At 45.4% G+C, this 23,685-nt stretch overlaps 1 protein-coding gene across 1 annotated transcript in view; it reads right to left on the minus strand.

Annotated features, from left to right (window-relative positions):
• PNPLA8 (patatin like phospholipase domain containing 8) overlaps window positions 1-23,685 on the minus strand; it is a 107,233-nt gene that overhangs the window by 47,028 nt on the left and 36,520 nt on the right. Inside the window, exons 6-7 of the mRNA XM_040410925.1 lie at window positions 21,537-21,708; window positions 11,558-11,615 (exon numbers count right to left, since the gene is read on the minus strand). Coding sequence (XP_040266859.1) covers window positions 11,558-11,615; window positions 21,537-21,708 — 230 coding nt within the window. The remainder of the gene's footprint in view (window positions 1-11,557; window positions 11,616-21,536; window positions 21,709-23,685) is intronic.

Consider the following 23,685-nt stretch of genomic DNA (forward strand, 5'->3'; position numbering starts at 1 on the left):
GGATACAATTTTGGGTGCATATCACTTTTTTGATCGTTTGATTTTTTTTGGGAGGTGAGGTGACTAAAATAGCTGTTTGGCATAGTTTTCATTTATTTATTTTTTACGGCATTCACCATATGGGGTAGATCATGTGATATTGTTAAGGATGCAGGGATATCTATTATTTTTTTTAACAATCCTTAATTGTCTTGATTAGGGGAAAGGGCATTTATTTATTTTTTTACACCTGAAACTTACATTTTTTTTAATACACTTTTTTTAAATGTATTTTTAATTTTACACTTTGCCCCCATCCATAAGGTCATACAAGACCTTTGGGGGACATTTAACATAACTTTTTTGTTTTTGTTTTTTACGGCTGATTTCACCTGTAACTTGGGCTGACATAGTAGTTACGGGATCACAGGGACTGGAACAAAAAGCGTGCAGCTGCTATCTCTGAACAGACATTTCAGAAGTCCCGACCGCCGGGAAGTTTATAGTCAATCGGCAGTCGGGGAAACTGGTTAAAGGGATTTTCCAGGATTATGGCCCTTTTTAACTAGATCCTGGTGACACTTAATAAAGGGGTTGTCTGGGAATTCATAATTTCTAACAAGTGCAGGCAGCCTGTCTCCACTACTGAAAGGATCATACCTACCTGCTGCTGGCGACTCTATTGGCTCCTGCGTATCTTGTGAGACCTTCTTCAGTAGGGGAGGCAGGCTGCCGACACCTGGTAAAAATTATATATTCCTGGACAACCCCTTTAAGTTCCGTAGGTTGTGAGATAGAGCTTCCATGGACTGGACTTGTTTTACCAATACTTTCCCACAGATGCTCAACTGGATTAAAGGGGTTGGCCAGTTTATATTACTAGCTACAAATCAGCCTCCATGTCTGACGGTTTAATAAGACTAATTTATATTTACACGCAGATCGGCTCACTTGCTTCTGGGCGCTTCCTCAGAACATGGCTGCCGATGGACGGTCCCGTCCATCAACAGCCTGCACTCACTTACCTTGGGGACAGACAGAGGAGTTAGTGCATGCGGAATACATCCCTAGTGTAAGAGAACCTGTCACTGGTTCACAGGCTGACCTTCTGTGAGTCACAGGTACTAACCACTGCATACTGGGAACAACCCACAATAGCCATTAACTATCAGCAACATTTACTACCTTTGCAAACTGCACAGGTATGGGACCACATTTTGGTTAGCATTTGGAAATTCTTCAGACACTTTAATTTTTTGACATTTTGTTGCAGCCTTGTGTAAAATAAAATAAAAAGTTTACATTTCCATCATTCTGCACTGAATACCCCATAATGAGAAAGTGAAAACAGGATGTTCAAAATCTTTGCTAATTTATGGAAATTAGAAAATTTAAATATTGCATGGACATAAGTATTCAGACCCTTTAGTCCTTTGGGAGCGATTATTGCCTCTAGTCTTCTTGGGTATGATGCCACAAGGTTTGCTCACCTGAATTTGGAAATTTTCTGCAATTCTTCTCTGCATATCCTCTCAAGCTGTGACAGGTTGGAAGAGGACAGTCGGTGGACAGCCATTTTCAGGTCTCTCTAGAGATATTTGATTAGGTTCAAGTAAGGGCTGGCTGGGCCACGCAAGGACATGCACTGAGTTGTCCCTAAGCCACTCCCGTTTTGTATGGGCTGTGTGCCTAGGGTAATTGTCTTGTTGGAAAGTAAATCTTCAGCCCAGTCTGAGGTCCAGAGCATTCTGGATCAGGTTTTAATCAAGAATATCCCTGTACTTTGCTCTATTCAGCTTTCCCTTAACTCTGGCCAGTCTTCCTGTTCCAGAAGCTGAAAAACAAACCCACAGCATAATGCTGCCACCACCATGCTTCACTGTAGGGATGGTATTCAGCACTGCCTGGTTTCTGCCAAAGATAATGCTTAGAATTGAGGCCAAAAAGTTAAATCTTAGTTTCATTAGACCAGAGAACACAGTATGGGAGATTCTCCCATCTGCACACAGGAACTTGGGAGCTCAGCCAGAATGACCATTGGAATCTTGGTCACCTATCTTACCAAGTTTCTTTTCCCCTGATTACTTAGTTTGGAGGGACGACCAGCTCTAGGAAGACTCCTGGTTGTTCCAAATGTCTTTCATTTAAGAATTATAGCGGTCACTGTGCTCTTGGAAACTTTCATTGCAGCAGAAAGTGTTTTTCCAGATTTGTGCCTCCACACGATCCTGTCTCAGAGCTCTACAGGCAGTACATTCCTCCTCATGACTTGTTTTTTGCTCCTACATGCATTGCCAGCTCTGAGACCTTATATAGACAGGGTTTTGTTGTTCCAAATCAAGTCCAATCAACTGAATTTACCACTTGTAGACTGCAATCAATGTGTAGGAACATCTCAAAGATGATCAAGAGAAATGTTAAGCCCCCAGAGCTAAAATTTTAAGCGTCGTAGCAAAGGGTCTGACTACTTATGTCCATGCAAAAGTTTCGTTTTTCCTTTTTAATACATTTGTAAACATTTCTAAAATTCTGTTTTCACACATTCTCATTTTGGGGTATTCAGTGCAGAACCATGGGAATTTAATTATTTTATTTTTTTTTTACTTTACCACAAGGCCACAATTTAACTAAATGTGAAAAAAGTGAAAAAGGTCTGACGACTTTCCGAATGCACTGTAAATAGATAGCTAGATATGAGTTAGATAAAAAGATGGATGCATAGATAAATAGATATAGATAGTATCATGTTTCCGAAAGTTTATTTTTATAAACTAACTTTAATTTTTGTTGTAATGGTCAGTTAATTTGCACATCAACAGTATACAAGGTCATAACGCTGGCATTCTAATATAGTCCCATCTCCTAAAATCCCATGTTAGCTAAACTGCTGAGCTTACAGCCATTCAGGGAGTGGAATTCGCATGATGACCCAGCACTTCCTGTTGGGAAGCCGTAGTCAATACAGAAGGTTTAACAACAAAGTACAAGACTCATCAAGAGCTTTTCCAGTGAAACATACATACAGAGTGGCTGACATTCACAATCACAGTATGTCTAGTGCCCCCGTCAATTGAATTACTATTTGCAATGCAACATTTTATGAAGTGGCCTTTGTGTTTTACTGCAGCATTACATCAGCACTTGATAAAGCAGACCATAGCAGTGAATAAACTCCCCGTCCCACAGTTGTATCATACTAAATGAATAATTGATCCACTTAAGGGTAAGTGATGCTTTTCAAAGCTGGAAAACAACTGTCTCTCACAAAAGGCCACTTTGTTGCGAAATATAAAGAAGCAGAAAAATTCTTTTTTGGAATATGCTGAGGATTGTCAAGAAAGAAATACATAATCCAGACTCTTCCATTATACTGACATGACTCTGGAAATAGAGTCTTCATTTTGCATCGTGATGCATCTGCGCATACAGGAGGGGTACTTCTTATGTATCTCAGTCATGTGCCTAGAAAGGACAATCCAATATATGAAATTGGGTTCATCACTCAGCTGTATTATGACTTTCGGATTTCATATGGAGGCTATATGATTTTCACGGAAAATAAATTGCGGCATTAAATTGCAGAGTATAAAAAGTTCCCCCATATGCCGGGCCCCTCACACTGAATATACTTTTCTGGCTCCCCGGCGCCGCCGATGCAGCTTCTCCCTGTGCGCGGATGAAAACATCCGGTGTCTGGGGAAGCAGCCAATGGCAGGCAGGGGCGGGGACGAACCTCCCTAGCATCATGGGTAACTCTAGGGAGGCTCATCCCCATCCCGCCTGCCATTGGCTCCTCCCCACCCCCGACACCGGATGTTTTCACCTGCGCACAGGGAGAAGCTGCAGCAGCGGTGCGGGGACCAGGCCCCTTCGCTGTGATTGACAGCGCTTATGCACGACAGTTCGGCTGGCTTTGCCGAACTGCCGGCTGTCAGTCACAGCGAAGGGGGCGTGGTTACCGTGACTTGAAGCAAGGAGGCCGCTGCCTCAGTGACGTCAAGCCTGACTAGAGAAGCGCGCCGGCAGGGGATTAAAGAACGTTTTTACATCTTTTGCTTCATCTGCCTGCAGGAAGAAAATGATCGTTACAAACACGCTGCTGGCTACTCTCAGGTACTGCTGCCGGCTTAGGATGTTTTTTGGAGGTGACGGGTTCCCTTTAACAATGAGATCCCTCTGATGCTTTGGAAGCTCTCTGTGGACCATGGCTTTTGTTGTGGGATGCGACAAAAAATAAAATAAAATCAGGAAAGACCAACTAGAGCAGCTGAACTTTATTTGGGGTTAATCAGAGGCACTTTAAATGATGGCAGGTGTATGCTGACTCCTATTTAACATGATTTTGAATGTGATTGCTTAATTCTGAACACAGCTACATCCCCAGTTATAAGAGGGTGTGCACACATTATTTTAGTTTTTTTTTTTGTTTTCTTCCCTCCACCTAAAAGATTTCAGTTTGCTTTTCAATTGAGTTGTACAGTTTATAGGTCACATTAAAGGTGGAAAAAGTTCTGAAATGATTTATCTTTGTCATATTTTTCTACATCACAGAAACCTGACATTTTAACAGGTGTGTGTAGACTTTTTATATCCACTGTATGTGACAGAAAAAAATATACCTACTTTTTCTTGTGTGCATAATAAGGTTCCAAACATTTCTACCTGGTCTGACCTAGAGTTTGCTGGCTGTTTTTTGTAGGAGGAAAAGTGAGGCCGGACGAAGCAGCACGCTTCAGGGGAGGCCGGCATGAGGGGTTTTGTGAGCAAGGGTCAGGGAAGGTAAGGGTTAAGTGGATGAGTGCAGGAAAAGGGGGGAGGAGCTAGGAAGGGGCGGGGAGCGGCAGGCTGAAGTAGTGGTGAGGCAGGTCAGCGCCCGCCATTTTAGGAGCAGAGAGCCAGCATCTGGCAGAGAGCCAACATCTTCTGAACTGCAGCATCGGATACAGCAATGGCAGAAGCAGTGGAGGTGATGCTGCGGCGCTTGAGGGAAGCGGCGGACACCAGGGGCAGCGACTGGCTGGAGCAGCAGGTGACCGCATTGCTAGGGGGGGCGGAGGTGGGTACGTCTAGCCCTACTCCAGCAGCTACACGGCCGCGGCGGGTACGGCCGCCGGCGCGCCTGAGCCCTGATTTACCCCCCCGGGTCCGGCGCCGTGTCAGGAGCCCCACAAGGGACCCTCCACGCCGGGAGCATTCTAAGGCTACTGCGGCCTCCCGGCGTGGGAGGAATCCATATGTCCGGCGGGACCCTCCAGAGGCTGTGGGGCCTTCCCCTCAGCCCATCGCGCCAGCAACAGGGGAGTCAGGACCTGGTTCTGCAGGATCCCCTCCTGTCCTCAGGAGTCGGAGGCCTGCTCAGCGTGGGAGAGGTAGTGGCAGCAGAGGCAGCAGCGGGGCTGCGCGGTCGGCCAGGGCGGCCCGGCGCAGGCCCTTACAGGATGAGCCCCTTTCAGTGGCACACGAGGCTGCGCCTGTAGGTGCCAGGGACGGGCGCAGGCCTTGCCATGATGCGCTTCTTACAGAGGAGGAGGACGAGGCTGTTCTGGACGGCTCCCCGCCCCAGAGCAGGCCTCTTGGGCATGAAGACAGTCGTGCAGATGCTTATATGGAGGACAGGGAGTTGCGCAGGCCATTTCCTGAGGGCGGACAGTTTGTTACTGGTCCTGACACCGTGGAAGACAGAGGGCGTCCCAGAGCCATTCCTAACGCACCCAGCAGTGATCCGGCTGGGGTGCTGCCGGCGAACAGCGCAAGTACCCATCAAAGGAATGTCGTGGATCCAGGAGTCGTCCGTCAGGAAGCAGGACCTGCGGCTGCCGGGTTCACAGCACCCGGGCAGCTAGGTGAGACATCACTGGGAACACTGTTATCTATATTTAATGTGGCGCCTGGGGCGGGGGGGAGCAATAGTGCTATTATCGGTGGTTTGGGGCGCTTGCTGTGTGGTTTAGCTGGGGTTAGTCAGGATAGGGGGGCAACGGGGGCTACCCCCTTAGCAGCGTGGGGGTTGGGGGCAGAAAATAGCAATGTACCGGCGACCGCTAACAATAGTAATGTAGCAGTGGCCAATAGCACAAGTGTAGCCGAATCAGTGTCAGTGCAGACGCAGGCGGGAGGTGAGGAGGATAGGCCCAGATTAGATGACGCCGCAAAAGGGGAGGTGTATGTTTGCTTTGAGGGTCCCCTGGGAGCGCATTTGAAAACGGAGGTGCGTGAGAAAATTTGGAAGGGAGAGTATATAGAAATTTTTTCGCTGCTTCCGTTGGAGCGGTTCAACCTTGATGTGGTAAAAAAGGATGGAGTAAGAAAGGAGGATGATGATAAGCGTCGCTATCGCCTTATCCCTAGGTCATTTAGTAATTGGCTACAGGCCTTTGCTATTTTGGCAAGTGTGATTGGGGAGAAGAGTCCGGAATGCTGTTCCCCTTTATTTTGCTATCTGGATGCTATTGGGGAAGCCTATAGAGTGTATGGGGGTTCCGGGTGGTTACGGTATGACGAGCAGTTTCGTCAGAGGAAAGCGGTCCGTCCTAATATGAGATGGGACCATAAGGACATTGCGTTATGGATGAGGGTGACAGCGCCAGGTAGGAGTGGTCAGTCCTTTCGGAGTGAGTCAGGGGTTGGGGTACAGCAAGGTACAGGGACGCCCCCAGTTGGAAGAGGATACTGCTTCCTTTTCAATGAGGGAAGTTGCAAATTCGGCCAAAAATGCAAATTTAGGCATGAATGTTCCGTGTGTGGCGGGGGCCATGGGGCTAACAGATGTTTTAGAGGGGGTAGACAAAGGGGGGGGGGGATAGTTTTGCAAAAGGGGCAGACCCCAGTGCGAGTGGAAAGGATGGTGGGGCATCTAAATAGATATCCGAACCAGGAGTTAGCTGAATTTTTGTATTCAGGGTTTAAGTTCGGTTTTCATATACCTTCACACCCGTTATCAGTCTTAGAGAAGCGGAAGAATTTGCGCTCGGCATTGCAGTTCCCGGACATAGTGACAGGAAAGTTAGCTAAAGAGGTTTCCCTAGGGAGGATGGATGGTCCGTTTGTTACATCACCCATCAGTAACTTGCGTGTTTCCCCTTTGGGTTTGATCCCTAAGAAGGAGCCTAATAAATTTAGGCTCATCCACCATTTATCATTCCCTAAGGGTGCGTCGGTCAATGAGGGCATTGACCCGGAACTTTGTTCTGTGGTTTATGCTTCCTTTGATGCGGCTGTGGAATGGGTAAGGAAGCTGGGTCCGGGTACCCTGTTGGCAAAATGTGATATTGAAGCGGCATTTAGGTTGTTGCCAGTTCACCCGGATAGTTTGTATTTACTGGGTTGTTTTTGGAATGGCGCTTATTTTGTGGATAGGTGTTTGCCAATGGGCTGTTCAATATCGTGTGCATATTTTGAGCGTTTCAGTTCTTTTCTGGAGTGGGTGGTGGTTCAGGAATCAGGTTGTCACTCTGTCATTCATTATTTGGATGATTTCCTGGGTTTGGGGCCGGGGGGATCTAGGGTTTGTTCGTTGTTGTTATCCACATTACAGTCTGTTTTTGAGTGTTTTGGAGTCCCGTTAGCGGTGGACAAAACGGTGGGGCCGGCTACTGAGCTAAGTTTTTTGGGTATTGTCATAGATACACAGCGGATGGAGTGTAGGCTACCAGTAGACAAAGTGTCAGATTTAAGAACAGAGGTGGCGGCGGCATTGACAGCAAAAAAGATTCGTCTGCGGGACCTGCAGTCTTTGTTGGGCAAATTAAATTTTGCATGCAGAATCCTACCTATGGGCCGCATTTTTAGTAGGAGGTTGGCTTCGGCGACAGGAGGGGTGGTGTCTCCCCACCATTTTATTAGACTAGGCAGTGAGTTGAAAGGGGATTTGAAAGTTTGGGATTCCTTTTTAAAACAGTTTAATGGCAGAGCATTAGTTATGGGGGGGGTGGTTGATGCGTTTGATTTCGAATTGTTTACGGATGCTGCGGGTGGAGCGGGTTTTGGGGCGTACTGTGAAGGGCAGTGGTGTGCGGGTCGGTGGCCTGAGTCCTGGGTACGAAAAGGGTGGGTAAAAAACGTGGCATTGTTGGAACTCTTCCCCATTGTGTTGGCAGTCACGCTCTGGGGGGAGAAGTTTCGGCACAAGAAGGTTCGTTTCCATTGTGACAACTTGGGAGTTGTGCAAGCCATCAACAGGGTAACGGCTTCTTCCCCACCAGTTATTTGCCTATTGCAGCAGTTGGTTCTCCGGTGTTTGTCCCTTAATGCTTGGGTGTTTGCGGTGCATGTGCCTGGTTCCTCTAACTGTATAGCTGACGCACTTTCTCGTTTTCAGTGGGAGCGGTTTCGCCAGCTGGCCCCGGAGGCGAGTCAGGTCGGATTGGTGTGTCCAGAGTCGTTGTGGGAGATCCTGGAGGTACCGTAGCTTGTCTGTTGCAGGCATCATTGAGTGAAGGCACGTGGAGGATGTACGATAGGGCTTGGAGTAGGTGGCAGCAGTGGTGTAATGACCTAGGGGTCGAGGTACTGGACGGGGAAATTCCGTTGTTACTGTTCATTGGCCACGTGAAGGATCAAGGTTGGTCGGTTGCCAAGATCAATGGTTGCATGGCGGGCTTGGCTTTCGGATTCAAGTTGCGGAATTCCCCGGACATTACTAAGTCCTTTTTGGTCCGACAAATTTTGAAGGGTTATAGAAGGTTTCAGCGTGTCAAAGATTCCCGCCTACCGGTGTCCTTTTCGTTATTGTTACAGTTAGGGGAGCAGGTAGCTGGAGTGTGTCGCTCGGCTTGGGAGGTGAGCTTATTTAGACTAGCCTTTGCTCTGGCTTTTTTCGGAGCCTTTCGTTTAGGGGAGTTAGTGTGTGCAAGTGTGCAGCGGGAAGGGGGTCTGAGGAGTGAGGATGTAACGTTATATGACGACAGGGTGCTGATTTATCTGAGATTTTCAAAGACGGATCAGGAGGGGAGGGGTCATTTAGTCTCATTGTTTGAGGTGCCGGGATGTCTATTGTGTCCAGTACGGTGTTTGCGGGATTTTCAAGGAAGGGCAGGGGTCGCGGCAGGACCGATTCTCAGACACGAGGATGGCTCCTTTTTATCACGATTTCAATTTATAGCGGTATTCAAGAAATGTTTGCGTAATCTAGGAATGGACTCTGGCAAGTTTACGGGTCATTCCTTCAGGATAGGTGCTGCCACGGAGGCTGCTCGCTTGGGGGTGCGAGATGAAGTGATTAAGCGTATTGGGAGGTGGGAGTCGGAGCGTTTTCGGCTGTATGTGCGTTTAGGGGCAGTTTAAGGCTGTGTCTAACCATGTTTGTCTCGTTCTTTTTTCAGGTGATGCCCCGTTATTAGTTTGGATCCTGGGCCATTCGTTCGTGTTCTGGGGGGCATTACGAGCGGATGTTCGGCAGAATGGGCGGCAGCTGGGGTTTGATCGGGGGACAGCCATAGTAAGATGGATCGGACGCAGAGGTATGGTGTGGGGTAGTGTTTTGCAGGAGGTTCATCGGCAAGCCAGGTTAGATAGAGTCCCAGATATCTTGGTGTTGCATGTTGGGGGAAATGACCTAGGGGTCCGACCTTGCAGAGAGTTGATCAGGGATATACGTTTTGATTTTTTGCGTTTGTGGTCCCTCTTCCCGTCAGTTGTCACTGTGTGGTCGGACATTGTCCCCAGGAAGGTCTGGAGGGAGGCGAGATCGGTTGAAAAGGCTGAATAAGGCTAGGATTAAGCTGAACAGGGTGATTGGGCGGTTCTGTGCCAAACATGGGGCGGTGGTGGTGAGGCACCCCGAGTTGGAAGCAGGAACAGGAGGCTTTTGGAGACAGGATGGAGTCCACCTCAATGCGGTGGGCATTGATTTGTGGTCACTGGACTTGCAGGGAGGTATTGAAACAGCCCTCCGGGTGTGGCGGAACGCGCGAGCTTAAGGGCTGTCAAGCTGCGCGTTGTTGGCGGGGGGAGGTCATAGAAGCTGGGGCTACTGGATGGTAACGGTGAATGAGAGGGCCTCAATGGTGGGGCTGGACTCTCAGAGTTGGGGCACCTGGTTGGCTTGGTATGGCGTCCGTCAGTTGGTGTCCCCGAGCTTGTGGTACGCGGCTGGGGGCAAGATGGAATTGCCGTGGTGGTTTGTGGTCGTTTAAAGGTGCAGTTAGGCGGCTTCTAGGACCCCCCTCGTCAGTTAGACATGTATATATTTATATATATATATATATGTCATTGTTATATCAAGTGTTATGTTTATTCATGTTATTTATATTATTTAATAAAAGACGGCTGCTGTGGCCGATTTAATCCAAACAGTGGCTGTGTGTGGTTATTGGGAGAGGAAATGGGGAAGGTTAGTTAGCTAAATGATGGGGTAGTGGACCCGAGCGTAGCCAATAACCCTACTCATGTAACCTGAATGTAATAAATACTGGAACAAATGACCTTCAGGAACACACTTAACAAATGTCAGCAGTTGATGTAAATGTGACACAGCTATCAAAAAAACTATCTGCATCACTAACAAATTTAAGAAAACCCTCACATGGCTCACATGGTAATAATTTGTTTTAGTTGTGAAATGTTGGTAGCACTGGCCTGGTTTCACATTTTACACCAGAACCATCATAATAGTTAAATCAGACCAAACCAAATAATCATAAAAACTGAGAAAAAACACAAAATAACACTGTTAAAAACATAATAACCGTATCTTTTTCCTATAAGACCACCAATATTGGGGAAAAATGTCAGTGTGCCTTGTAGAGTAAATACCAATCAGTGATTCCATTATGGAAGCACTCATTAGTACAGCAGGACCGGGGAGCAGTGAATACAGCGCTCCCTGTGCTGGCTTTACTCACTGCTCCCTGGTCTTCTTTTGCTGCCCCCGCAAGTTGTGCTGTGACCTGCACACAGCTTGAGGATGTAGACGTGTTCTGTGACCTCGCACCGTGCAAGGTCAGGTCACAGCACAGGAAGAGCACTGGACACCAGGAGTGGTGGCGGCGTCCTGAACAGGAGAGATGAGCTGAGTTGATTGGGGTCTGAGTCTGATGGGGGTCTAAGCTGAGGTCTAATTAACACTGGGGGTCTGATCTGAGGTCTGATTGCAGGTCTGAGCTGAGGTCTAATTAACATTGGTGGTCTAAGCTCAGGTCTAAATAACATTGTGGGTCTGATTGGCGGTCTGAGCTAAAATTTGAGACCTCAGATGAGACACCCAATGTTAATCAAGTTTTAGCTCAGACCGCCAATCAGACCCACAATGTTATTTAGACCTGAGCTTAGACCCCCATTGTTAATTAGACCTCAGCTCAAACCCTCAATGAGACCTGAGATGAGACACCCAATGTTAATCATTGAGGGTTTGAGCTGAAGTCTAATTAACTTTGGGGGTCTCATCTGAGGTCTCATTTAAAAAAAAAAGATTTCCTTATATTTCTCCTCTAAAACCTAGGTGCGTCTTATGGGCAGGTGCCTCTTATAGGGCAAAAAATACAGTAGTTACTAAAACAGAGATTTCAGAAGATGTTTTATAAAACAAGCTATAGATAAACAATTCTGTCACACAACAACCACCGAGCATTGCCGTAATTACCTTAGGACATGAAGGATTTCTTGCAGTCTCAATAAGAAGGTCAGAGCCCATTTTTTCCCTTTTAGAAAGAAAAAATACAACTTATGAACATGAAAAACAAAACACGACTACTACCAGAACAATACAGAGTTCATGAAAACATAAATCGTCCAAAAAACACATTTATATGACGTTTTGTATTATAAAATATTTTTTGGGCATTTTCTTGTGCCATTGATATGACTATCCAAATAAAAAATATGATATTGCATTTTTCACACTGGTCATACTAAATTATTTCCTGCTGTCTGCGGCTCACTTGACAGCCTTGCTGCATATACAGCCCAGGATGATAAGGATCATCTTATTATCAATAGAGGGGGGCAAGTTAAGGACAGCTCTGTTATACTGCTGGAGGCTTTTCATACGGTAGAATAGAATAGTAACACAGGATATATACATTGGTTGTATGTCATTCTACAAATCCACAGCAGATCACACAACGTAATCGAGAAAATCCGCTCGTGTTACATGTGGATATTGTAGACCATTTCACTACTGCTAAATGAAAAGGGATGAAAACTAAAGGGAAAATCCATAAAGAAAATGCAGAAAATGTAAAAATCTGCACTGCAGACCAATTTCTGTGTGGTACATGTCCACAGCAGGTGGATAAGATGTGTAAAAGGTCACTTGTGGGCCTACTGTATTCTGTTGTGGATTATACACTAAAATCCAAAGCAATTCTGACCCACATAGACCTACCCTTACAGTGCAGGTTTCATAAATCATTACGTTTGATGGAAAAGGGGTCTTTTTCACTTTAGGACCCTGTCTCTTCGTGTTGACAAACGTAATAATAAAACAAGGATTTAAAAGAAAGAAATATCTGTATCTATGCTGCAATCTGACTTCCACTTACTTTCTGATCACATCCGATCTCCTTCTCATGGAATTCTCATGAATCATGCATGATAAACCATTTCTATATTCCTCCCTGGTGATAGGTTAAAGGATGTAATTCTTCATTATTATCTGCCCTACATTGCCGACCTGTGTAACTAACTAGGCCTTAAAGTAGCAATGCCTGGAGGACCCATTAAAACAAGCAACATTAAAAAGGAGGAACAAGGGGGGCGTGGTCTGAGAGCGCATGGAGTAAGTCGCACCGCTCACAGCTCCTGCCGGCATCCTGATCATTAGAGTGGTAGCAACGTCTGATTCGATTATTTTACCTTACCTGGTGGGTGAGAGGAGACCGGAGAGTGCGGGGGTGATTCTGAGAGCTCCGACATGCCGAGAAAGTCCAGCACGGGGCCGCGATCCGACAGGCCAGAGGTGAGCCAGCATGGCGCCGAGGAGGAAGAGGGGCCGGCCTTACAGTCAAAGCTGAGCCAGAGTGCGGCCGCAAAGCTGAGCAAGTTTGCCCGCGCAGATACCGGTGTGGGCGACTGGGCAGAGGGAAAGGAGACAGACGCACATACCTCCTCTAAAAGCGCGGTAGGCCCCAAAGCTGCGGCTAATGAAGAGCCCACTTGAAAAGATATTATGGCTGCTGTGGCCAGCTGTAACAGTAACCTGAAGGTGTTCTCTGTGCAAGTTGGTAGCCTGAGGTCAGATGTGTCTATAATTAGGCACGACCTACACAAGATCTCTGAGCGCACCTCTGAATTGGAGAAGAGGGTGTCTACTATAGAAGATGATGTTCGGCCTCTGCAAATGGCGGCAAAAACAACTGCTAAGGACATAGCTGCTTTATATGCCAAAACAGATGATCTGGAGAACAGGTCCAGAAGGAACAACCTGCGGATTGTGGGAATGCCAGAAAAGACGGAGGGGGATAACGCTACAGAGTTTGTGGAAAAATGGTTGAATCAGCTATTTCATGAGAAAGGTCTATCTTCCCTGTATGCGGTGGAGCGGGCGCACAGAGTCCCCATGCGGCCGCTTCCGCCAGGCAGACCTCCTCGTCCTATACTGGCGAAGATCCTGCATTTTAAAGACCGGGACACTATCCTGCGGCAATCAAGGGACAATGAGGAGATGGTCCTGAATGGGGGGAAAGTGTCCATATTTCTGGATTATTCCAATGAAGTGCAGCGGAGGAGAAGCAGATTTATGGACATAAAGAAAAAGGCTGAGAGAGGTCTACAAGTTCAATATGCTATGTTGTTTCCTGCTAAACTGCGTGTGGTGGCATTGGGATCCACCAGATTTTTTGAAGATCCGGAGGAGGCGGCGCAGTGGCTGGACGTCCACGAGCGGCAATTGAGAAGTGGGGCCCTGAACACTTGAAGGAGGCTAAGATATAGTTTCTTATGTTCACTTTATATTTGCATTTGCACTCTAAGGTTGCTATAAATGTTGCACCAGTTAAGAAGTGTATTATGTAATGCTACCACAAGGTAGATCCTGTGGAGGGAGTAGGTTGCTGAGAGTGAAAAATGTATTTCTCAGATGTGGGGAGGATTCTCTACCTGAGGGATGTTGTTATAATCTGTTATGATTATTATATGTTGGGGGGTAAGTTGCTCTCAGATGGCCCTGTTTTAATGTGTGAGGTTGATATCAAAGGGACAATGTTCCCCAGTTATAGAAATCTGATTGGGAAAGGGAGGGAGGGGCGTGGGAGGATGGGTAGTGAGTGGGGGGGAAGGGATACGGTCTTGAAATATGAGCTGAGGGAGTTGGAGTGGGGTGTGAGATCCAAGTATGGTCTGGAGTTCTACCATGTCACAGGTGATTAGAGTTTTAAGTTGGAATGTGAGAGGAATGGCAGATGCACGAAAGAGACAGTGTGTTTTTCAATACTTGGGGCGGTTTCAGCCGGCTATATGTTGTCTTTAGGAAACGCATCTGATTGGAGAAAATCTACACTGGATGAGTAAAAATTGGGTGACATATGCGTTACATTCAACTCATTCTTCTCACTCTAGAGGGGTTAGTATTATTGTGCATAGTAGCATTAGGTATGAACATATGCAGGAATGTGTGGACGCGGATGGTAGATATGTGTGTGTTGTGTGTAAGGTGGATGGAATACAGGTGGTGCTGGTGTCTGTACGTGCCCCCACCATTTGCATCCCCATTGATAAGAGAGATCATGGACTTTGTGGCGGACTTCCCTGGGCTGCCGTGGCTATTGGTTGGGGACTTTAATTGCACGCTGAATGACTCCCTAGATAGATGCCGGGTGGAAGGAGCAGGGGGTTTACCGGGGAGTGTGGCTCTCAGAAATATTATGGGTGAAATAGGTGTGCATGATGTATGGAGATTGCGTAACCCTGATAAGCGTGAATTCTCGTGCAGATCTGCCGCGCACCATTCGTTATCGCGTATTGATTTGGCTCTTGTTAATGATATAATGCTGCCACTGGTTGGGGATGTTGTCTATCATCCTCGGTCGTTGTCTGACCATTCTTTGGTGCAGATAGACTTGTGCCTGGGGGTGCTCAGACAGGGACCGAGGCTATGGAAGTGTAACTCACATTGGCTAAATGTGTTGGGTGATCTGTCCGGGATCTCCCTTGAAATTAAGGAATTTTTTGCTATCAATACAGGGACGGCCTCGGTTCCGGGTGTTTGGGACGCCATGAAAGCATTCCTGAGGGGAGTCTTGATGAAAGAAATTAACAAGCATAAATCTAGGTCTAGGGAGGCGGATGTTAAGGCGCATGTACTGGTGGCTGAGGCGGAGAGAGAGTTTGGTAGATCCCCCACCCTGATTAATAGTGAGGCGCTGGCGGTAGCTCAGGAGCAGCTAAGGTGTCATTTAGTGCAGGCCGCAGAGAGAAAGAGAAGTTTTTATCGTCAGAGATCCTTTGAAGAAGGTGAGAAGGTGGGTCATCTGTTGTCGGTGGTTTCACAGGCTCAGAGAGGCTCCTCTTGTATTCAGGAACTGAGAGATGACAGGGGGAATAGTAGCCAGGACACGAAAGGAATATTAGATATTTTAAAAAGCTTTTATGTATCTCTATATGCTTCCACCGGCTCTAGTTCTGAGGAGGCTCTTAATGATTTCCTAGGGGAGGCACAGTTATCGATGCTGTCAGAGGAGGATAGAGTAAGGCTGGAAGAGCCGATTTCACTGGAGGAACTGGAGGCTGCGCTTGGGGGTATGGCGAATGGTAAGGCGCCTGGAGCTGATGGCCTCCCAGTAGAGGTGTATAAAAAGCTGCAAGGGATATTACTTCCTGAATTACTTAAGGTGCTTGAGCACTCATTGGAGGCAGGTTCGTTACCACATTCGATGCAGGAAGCTATAATTGTGGTTATATCTAAACCTGGGAAGGATCCTAAAATACCGGATTCCTACAGACCAATTTCGCTCCTCACGGCTGATGTTAAGCTCCTGGCGAAGGTGTTGGCGAACAGGCTGTCCAAAGTAATTCTGTCTATAGTACACCCGGACCAGACGGGTTTTATGCCTGGGAAATCGACGGCTATTAATCTCCGTAGGCTGTATGCTAGTTTAAATATCCCGGCGGATAATTGTGGAGACAGGGCCTTGCTTGCTCTTGACGCCGCGTTCGATAGTGTGGAATGGAGCTACTTGTGGGGGGTCTTGAAAACCATGGGTTTTGGAGCGCGGTTCATTCAGTGGGTAAAGGTCCTGTACTCTAGTCCTAAGGCGAGAATTAGAGCTAATGGAGGGCTGTCAGATTGTTTTGCTCTTGCCAGGGGCACCAGACAGGGATGCCCATTGTCGCCCTTATTGTTTGCTCTCGCAATAGAGCCGCTCGCGGCGCATATCCGCTTATCAACAAATATAGAGGGGTTTAGATACGGTGGGCTGCACAATAAAGTGGCTATGTACGCTGATGATACTCTGCTTTTTATGGGCGATACTGGTGCGTCCCTGGATGCGGCCATGGCATTGATTGACAGATTTGGTGGCTTCTCTGGACTTCAAATAAATTGGCAAAAATCCTCTTTGATGCCAATTGATGGGCAGGCCCTGTCAGGCAGACAAGTAGATAGCCTGGTGCCTTGGGTGGATAAATTTAAATATCTGGGACTGTATATAACACCGAGACTATCGGATTTTGAAGACCTTAATCTGTCCCCATTGCTGGCTAATTTCAGGCTTAAAGTGAGGTCATGGTGTAGACTCTTTCTTTCGGTGGTAGGTAGAGTTAACCTTTTAAAAATGGTTATGATGCCCCAGTTGCTCTATGTACTGAATAATGCTCCCGTATGGATCCCCCTGGATAGATTCAAGAAAATTCACTCTAGATTTAGGGATCTTACTTGGAAATATGGGCAGGCTAGGATTAAACTGGAGACATTGCAGTATCCTAAGTCGGAAGGGGGCCTGGCTGTCCCTAATGCATGGATTTATTTTCTGGCTTCCCAATGTCAGCATTTCAAGGGATGGATTGATTTACAAGCACCGGATATGACTGGGCAGATATTGCAGCATTGGCTGGGCAGTCGGGACCTCATGGGCATTCTGGAAGGCTCAGGAATGCATGCTGGGAGGGAAAAACTCCCTCTTATTGAACTTATGAAAAAAGTTTGGGCAAAGGTGAAGCAGCTAAGAGGTGCAGGTGGAATTAGTGAACTTTCCCCTATTGGAAAGAATCATCTGTTGCCCGAATTTTTTGCCATACCAGGACTTAGGAATTGGGAAACTTATGGAGTGACGAGAATTGGCCAATTAATTGAGGACAAGATATGTAAGTCATTTCAAAACCTGCAGCAGGAATTTAATATTCCTAGGGGGTGGTTCTATAAATATCTCCAAATGAGGCATGCCCTTGAGGTCACACTGCGGAAAGGATGTGAGATAGCTCAAATGGAGGTGGTTCATAAGCTTGTTCTCCCGACAGGGGGGGGGGGGAAAGAGGGCTGATATCACAGTTGTATGCTCTTTTACTGGAAAATTCCTGGAAGGGTTTCCGCTCTCAAGAATGAAAAAATGGGAGGCTGACGTGGGGGTTATGTCTAAAGATAAGTGGGAAGATATTTTGGAAGGGGTCCCCAAAGTGTCCTTGAGCGAACAGGGCAAACTGTCCCAACTATTTATTATACATAGAGTGTACAAAACACCGGTGTTTCTAAAAAAGGTTGGAGTAAGTATTGATGACAAGTGTCCAAAGTGTATGGAAGATGGTGCGGATTTGTTGCATATGCTGTGGTCTTGTCCAGTAATTGGTAATTATTGGGAGGATGTAAGAAATATGATTAATAGCAGAATGACATTGAGAATTCAAAAAGACCCTAAGGTGTGTGTATTGGGGTATGTGTCTGAGATTGGAGGGACTGAATCGGTCAAGGTAGCTGTGGGGAGGTTGCTATATGTGGCCAGGAAACTGGTGGCTATGAGGTGGATCCAGGGAAGTCCGCCTACACTTAGTGAGTTTGAACGGAAGGTGCATGACATGATGATACTTGAAAAAGGGGTGTATGTGAAGAGAGGGTGTCCTCAGAAGTTTGATAAAATGTGGAGTGATTGGTTATCTCATACCCACGTGGTTATATAGGCTCGTGAAGGTCAAGACTAGTTGTCAGGGAGGGGGGTGTTAGGGTAGGGTGGGGGGGAGGGGTTTTGGGGGGGTTAAGATATTTGTAATTCTTTGTTTCAAATATTTGTTTTAACATGTGTACACGCTATGTACAGATACTTGATAAAACTGTGTGTTGATATTTCTACGGTTACTGTTGTACACTGATTCCACATGGTGGATAAAGCAAGGAAAAACAACGTATTGTTTTTTGTAAAACAGGCAGCTGCTTGCCACAGTTGCCTGTGGTTGGTATTCCTGCCTCACTAGCTAGTTTTGTGTTCGTTACTGGATTGCTGACCTTTTGTCTGTTTCTCTGACTTTGCCACTGTATTCAGATTTTCCTTTAATGTGACCTGGTATTTGACTCTGCTTGTTATTCGACATTGCTTGATATTAGACACGGTTTAGTTAATTGCCTTTGCCTGCTGAATTTGTCTCTGATGTTATTGCCTGGTTTCACTCTGCTGTGTATGTGACTTAGCTTTTGAATTCTGATCTGGTCCTGGTTTTCCCTGTCTGGTTTTGACTACTCTTTTACCCCATTAGGTTTAGGCCCCTGTACTTAGTCAAGTCAGGGACCATTATCAAGTTTGGGGCCGCCATTAGGGCAGACTGTGCAAGTAGGTAGGGACAATGGTGCAGGAGGAGTACAGGGCTGCACTGCTCCCTACCCATCATGACAGATCTACACACATCTCAAGAACATTAAAATTAAATAAAATGTGGCTCTTACTATCCTGCTTAGGGTAGGTGTTATCCAGACAATAGTCAATAGACTTCTGATGCTGTAGTGATATTCAAAAAGAATGGAAATGGAGCTTTTCATCTGTAGTGGTAGCAGTGCCCACAAACCTGCTCTGGCTGGTAGCTCAGTCCATACCTTCCACTTTCCGTCCATGTTGCTCAGAATAATGCTTAGATACAGGATGCTGCAGAGATCCTTTTTGGATGTTCTTAGGTGTTCTTGGATCCATTTTTAAGAGGACTTTTAGTTTTACCTAACATACACCATTTTACAAGGGCAACTAATAGCAAAAATAACACCTTATGTATTGCAGAACATAAAGTCTTGAATGTTTTTCTTCCTTTCAGCTGCCAGATTTAGAAATTTCCTATTTTTTGTGGAATGTATACCTAGGGTATGACACATCTTCTATTTTCTAAAAGGTAAAAAAAAAAAAAGATTCTACTTGCATTAGTGATTTGGGATTCCCCAAGACTACTTTTTCTCTTTGCTGTAGGGGGTCACTGAATTCCCAATTGTCTTGGGCAGGGTATGATAATCCTGCTATCCTTTGAAGGTTATTTGATGTGAAATGTCCCTGAGGAAGGAAACCAAAGTTTCCGAAATGCATTGGAAGTTTGATTACTACCAGCTCCCTTTACAGAACTGTAAGACGTCCCTGTAGACTTCAGAGGAGTGGTGGAAACAAAACAAGCACCCTAACAGCCGTCGCGGATCTGTGGGCATCGCTACAAATATACGTTAAAAGCTCCATCTGCATTCTTTTTTAATCTCATTAGACCTTAAAAATGGTTTATGGACTACTGTCTGGATGACACCTACCTCAAGCAGGATGAGGACTGACTAGAATCCTGATTGATCATAGTAAGATTCACATTTCATTTAATGTTAATATTCTTGAGATGCGTGTAGATCTTTATTGATTCCAATAGTGGATTGTTTGTAGCTCAATTCCATTATGTGGAGTGGAAGGTAGTGGATAATATTTTTAATAATTCGTTTTTGTAGTAAAGGTGTGGCTCAGCGGCTAGCACTGCTGCCTTACAGTCCTTGGGTCCTAGGTTGGAATCCAACACATCTGCGTGGAGTTTGTATGTTCTCCCCGTGTTTCCCACACTCCAAAGACATACTGATAGGGACCTTAGATTGTGAGCCCCATTGGGAACAGTTTGACGCTAATGTCTGTAAAGTGCTGTAGAATATAGTAGTGCTATATAAGCGAGTAAATATGTTAGCGAGCAGGGTAGTGGTAGCTATTTTCATTCTTTATCTCGTGGAGTATAGTGGTAGAGCCAGTACATCTACTGCAGCTCCCCTATCCTTATCAGCTAATGGTGTGGAAATGAGTGGTTACTTGACTAGAAAAAGAAAATGTATTCATGTATTAGAACTGTACACCACGGTTTAGGTGTGGTGAATATGTTAAGGATCTTAGAAGCCTGTACCACAGCACAGTGCTACGCTATGACCAAGGACCAGACAGGTCCGAAAGATGCAGAAGCACGTAACCATCGACAGGACGTTTTAATGGTGACTAATAAACAAGAAGAGAAATCCTTCAGTCTTCATTTACAATGCTAGCTAATGGATTTTACAAAACCTCACTCATAAGGTGGTTATAATCCAAGGTCTGCTGCAAAGTCTGATTATATGTAGCAGATGTGACTTTGGATGCAAATTTGCTTTGGAAAATTTCCTCCACATCTGAAAAAGGCCCCAACTGTATCTACAATAATGTATTGTGTTCCCTCTACATTGTGAGCCACACAATAAATACTTATGACCCGATCCGGGAAGGGTTTCTATAAATCACCAAAAAAAATAAAGCCTATTTAGGCTAATACCTCACTTGTCCCGGATATTAACACTTAACTTTTACTATCTTCCATTAAAAGTACTCCCCCTAAGTATAAGTGAATGTGAGCGATAAAGAAAGGGTTAAAACTAACTAATGCTCTGTCAGTTCTGTAACAGTCTGTCCGTTACCCCCTGATGAAGCCAGATTAGCTGGCGTTAGGCTCCATTCACACGTCCGCAAAATGGGTCCGCATCAGTTCCGCAATTTTGCGGAACGGGTGCGGACCGATTCATTCTCTATGGGGATTGAATGGATGCGGGCAGCACACAGTGTGCTGTCCGCATCCGCATTTGCGGTGCGCGGCCCCGATCTTTGGGTCCGCAGCTCCGCAAAAAGATAGAGCATGTCCTATTCTTGTCCGCAGCTTGCGGACAAGAATAGGCATTTCTATGGGGGTGACGGGCCGGTGTGTTTCGGACCCGCAATTTGCGGGTCCGCAACACAACACAGACGTGTGAATGCAGCCTAACATGTTGGGGGGCAGGTTTAGAGTTTTAGATTCTGATAATGAGTGCAGCATAATACTAGTGGAGTACACACAAGAGTGAACATTGGTTCCCACACAGAACCATCCATAGTACACTACATATCGGACGGTATTGCACTAATCAGTGAATACAGAGTTCAAGTGTGTGCCGGCGTGGGGAGTGCACCCCCGGCCGACATTACAATTACAGGGAACCTGCTACAGAACTGACAGAGCATTAGTTAGTTTTAACCCTTTCTTTATAGCTCACATTCACTTATACTTAGGAGTACTTTTAATTGACGATAGTAAAAGTTAAGGTTATTAGCCTAAATAGGCTTTATTTTTTGGTGTTCCCTCTACAGTGACGATAACCATCTTATTACATAGCAGGCAGGTGTCATCTGGTGCTGCATACTTACTTCAGCAATTTTTCCCACATCTCACTATTATAGTAGGCATGGCTCCAGCCCATTTTAACTGTTCCAACGATGACGTTCTGCTTGAAGACATCATTTCCTAATTTACGGTACATCTCTTCGCAGTCATCAAGTGGGAGGTGGAATAACCCCAGCATGAACGCCAGTATGGCCCCTAGTAAGGAAGACATATTGAAGTATAATACTGTATAACATGCCCGAAAATGCATGAAAACATCATGACATGGAACGTACAAGTCAAAGAATCTATCCCTGTATGATCAGCCCCTGGATGAGAAAGGCACAGTAGCTGACTATACTATGGCCTATCGCTTTACATTCCCATAGGCAAAAACAATTTTTATTAAAGGAGATTAAAAAATATTTAAATAAAATAGAATCCCATCAAACTGCACTTTATCATATATCTCCACCTACCAGTTATTAAGCGTTTTCAAAAAATGATGGCTCAAAATATTTTCAGAAATTCCATAAAAACCTGTTAATGGGGAGATACATTTGGTAATATTCTCCATGATTAGCTCCAAAGGGCACGTCAAAAGCATTGGTCATGGCTCTTGGGATCACTTGCACTGAAAAAAGGCTGAAAATATTTAGAAAAGAGTACTATTATACTGCCATCTAGTGCGCACGCGCAAGTAGAACATCGCACGAGTGTGCAGCCAAAATATTCTGCATTAATAAAATATTAGCAGCTATTTATAGGCCTATCACAAATTCTATGTTGCCATAGGAATGAAGCAGATATTGCTTGCGTTTTCTATACCAATACCCCATGAAAACACATTACACTGCGTATGGTGTAGTCGCCATTTATACTTTCCCCTGACATACTACATTATTAATTGGGGTGCCCATCTTCTGCATAAAGTAACGCTCTGCCTTTGGAGCTATAATTGCAATGATCCATTACCCAATATGTAGCCATTACTCCAAATGAGTACCAGAACAGGAGCATTTTGGGCAGCAGAGAGAGGGCATCAATAGGGAAATCAATCTCCTTGCAGCTACTGCTCCAGCGCCATCATCGGAATACAGTGCCTATATTCATTCAGGGGTAGACGAAAAACTGCTGTGATGTGCCGAAGGCAAATCTCACTTCCTCACTGCTGCTCGCCTTCATATCCCGAATTGCTCCCACTTGAAAAAGGAATGATTTGTGTAACAGATGTATATGAGGAAACTGGTCACAACGCAGTTCCCCCAAGAACAGTACTGCAGCTTCCAAATACAGTCATTTCTTTAAAAGATATGTAGCAAAAACTGTAAAAAATAAATAAATAAATATACACACTCACAGTTTATGGTACAAAATGCAGCCAATGTCCATAGGCATCATATCTGTGAAGCTCATAGTGGAGAACGGACATAACGGACATTTTTTGATTAGGCGGGTTTTTTTTTTTCTCTTCTTTTTTGTTATTGGTAAGTAAGGTGATAAAATTAGTGTTGAGTGAAGAGAAACATCCGAAGTGGAATTCAGTTCAAATTTTAGAAAAAATTTGATTCCAAAGAAAACCGAATTTCCTTGCGCTTTGTGGTAACGAATAATTTTTCCTAAAATGGTGGCTGGAGTTGAACAGAATGGAAATAAAAAAAAAAATACCTCATCTACTTGCTCGCGGCAGTCCGAGTGTGATGACGTCACCGTGCGCTCCCAGCGTGATCACATGGTGACGATGACGTCACCACGTGATAATGATGGGAGCATGACGTCATCACGTTCAGCGCAGGTCCTTCAGCAGGTCTTTTTCAACCAAGGGAGGAGCGGACTGCCTCTGTGCGAGCAAGTAGATAAGGTGAGTCATTTTTATTTATTTTTACCAAAAAGGCCATACTGCACTAGAGTATTACCGTTTTTAACGGCCGTGAGAAGGGTGCACTTCTAGGCTGAATGAGATTTATGACAAATTCATTCGGAATTAATCAAATTTTTGTCAAACTTCAGTGAAGCTGCTGAATCTAATTTTTCAAAACTTTGCTCATCTGTAGACATGATACAGGACAGAGATTGTAACTATATGACGCAGAGGTCCATAAAATCCAGCCCCTAGCATTGCAGTCTACCTACACAAGCATATGTAAAAGAATGGCTCCTTCTAAAGAGCTCACTGAATTTGGTGTTGTAATA

The sequence above is a fragment of the Bufo bufo genome, chromosome 1, assembly GCF_905171765.1.
Source record: "Bufo bufo chromosome 1, aBufBuf1.1, whole genome shotgun sequence".
Taxonomy (NCBI): domain Eukaryota; kingdom Metazoa; phylum Chordata; class Amphibia; order Anura; family Bufonidae; genus Bufo; species Bufo bufo.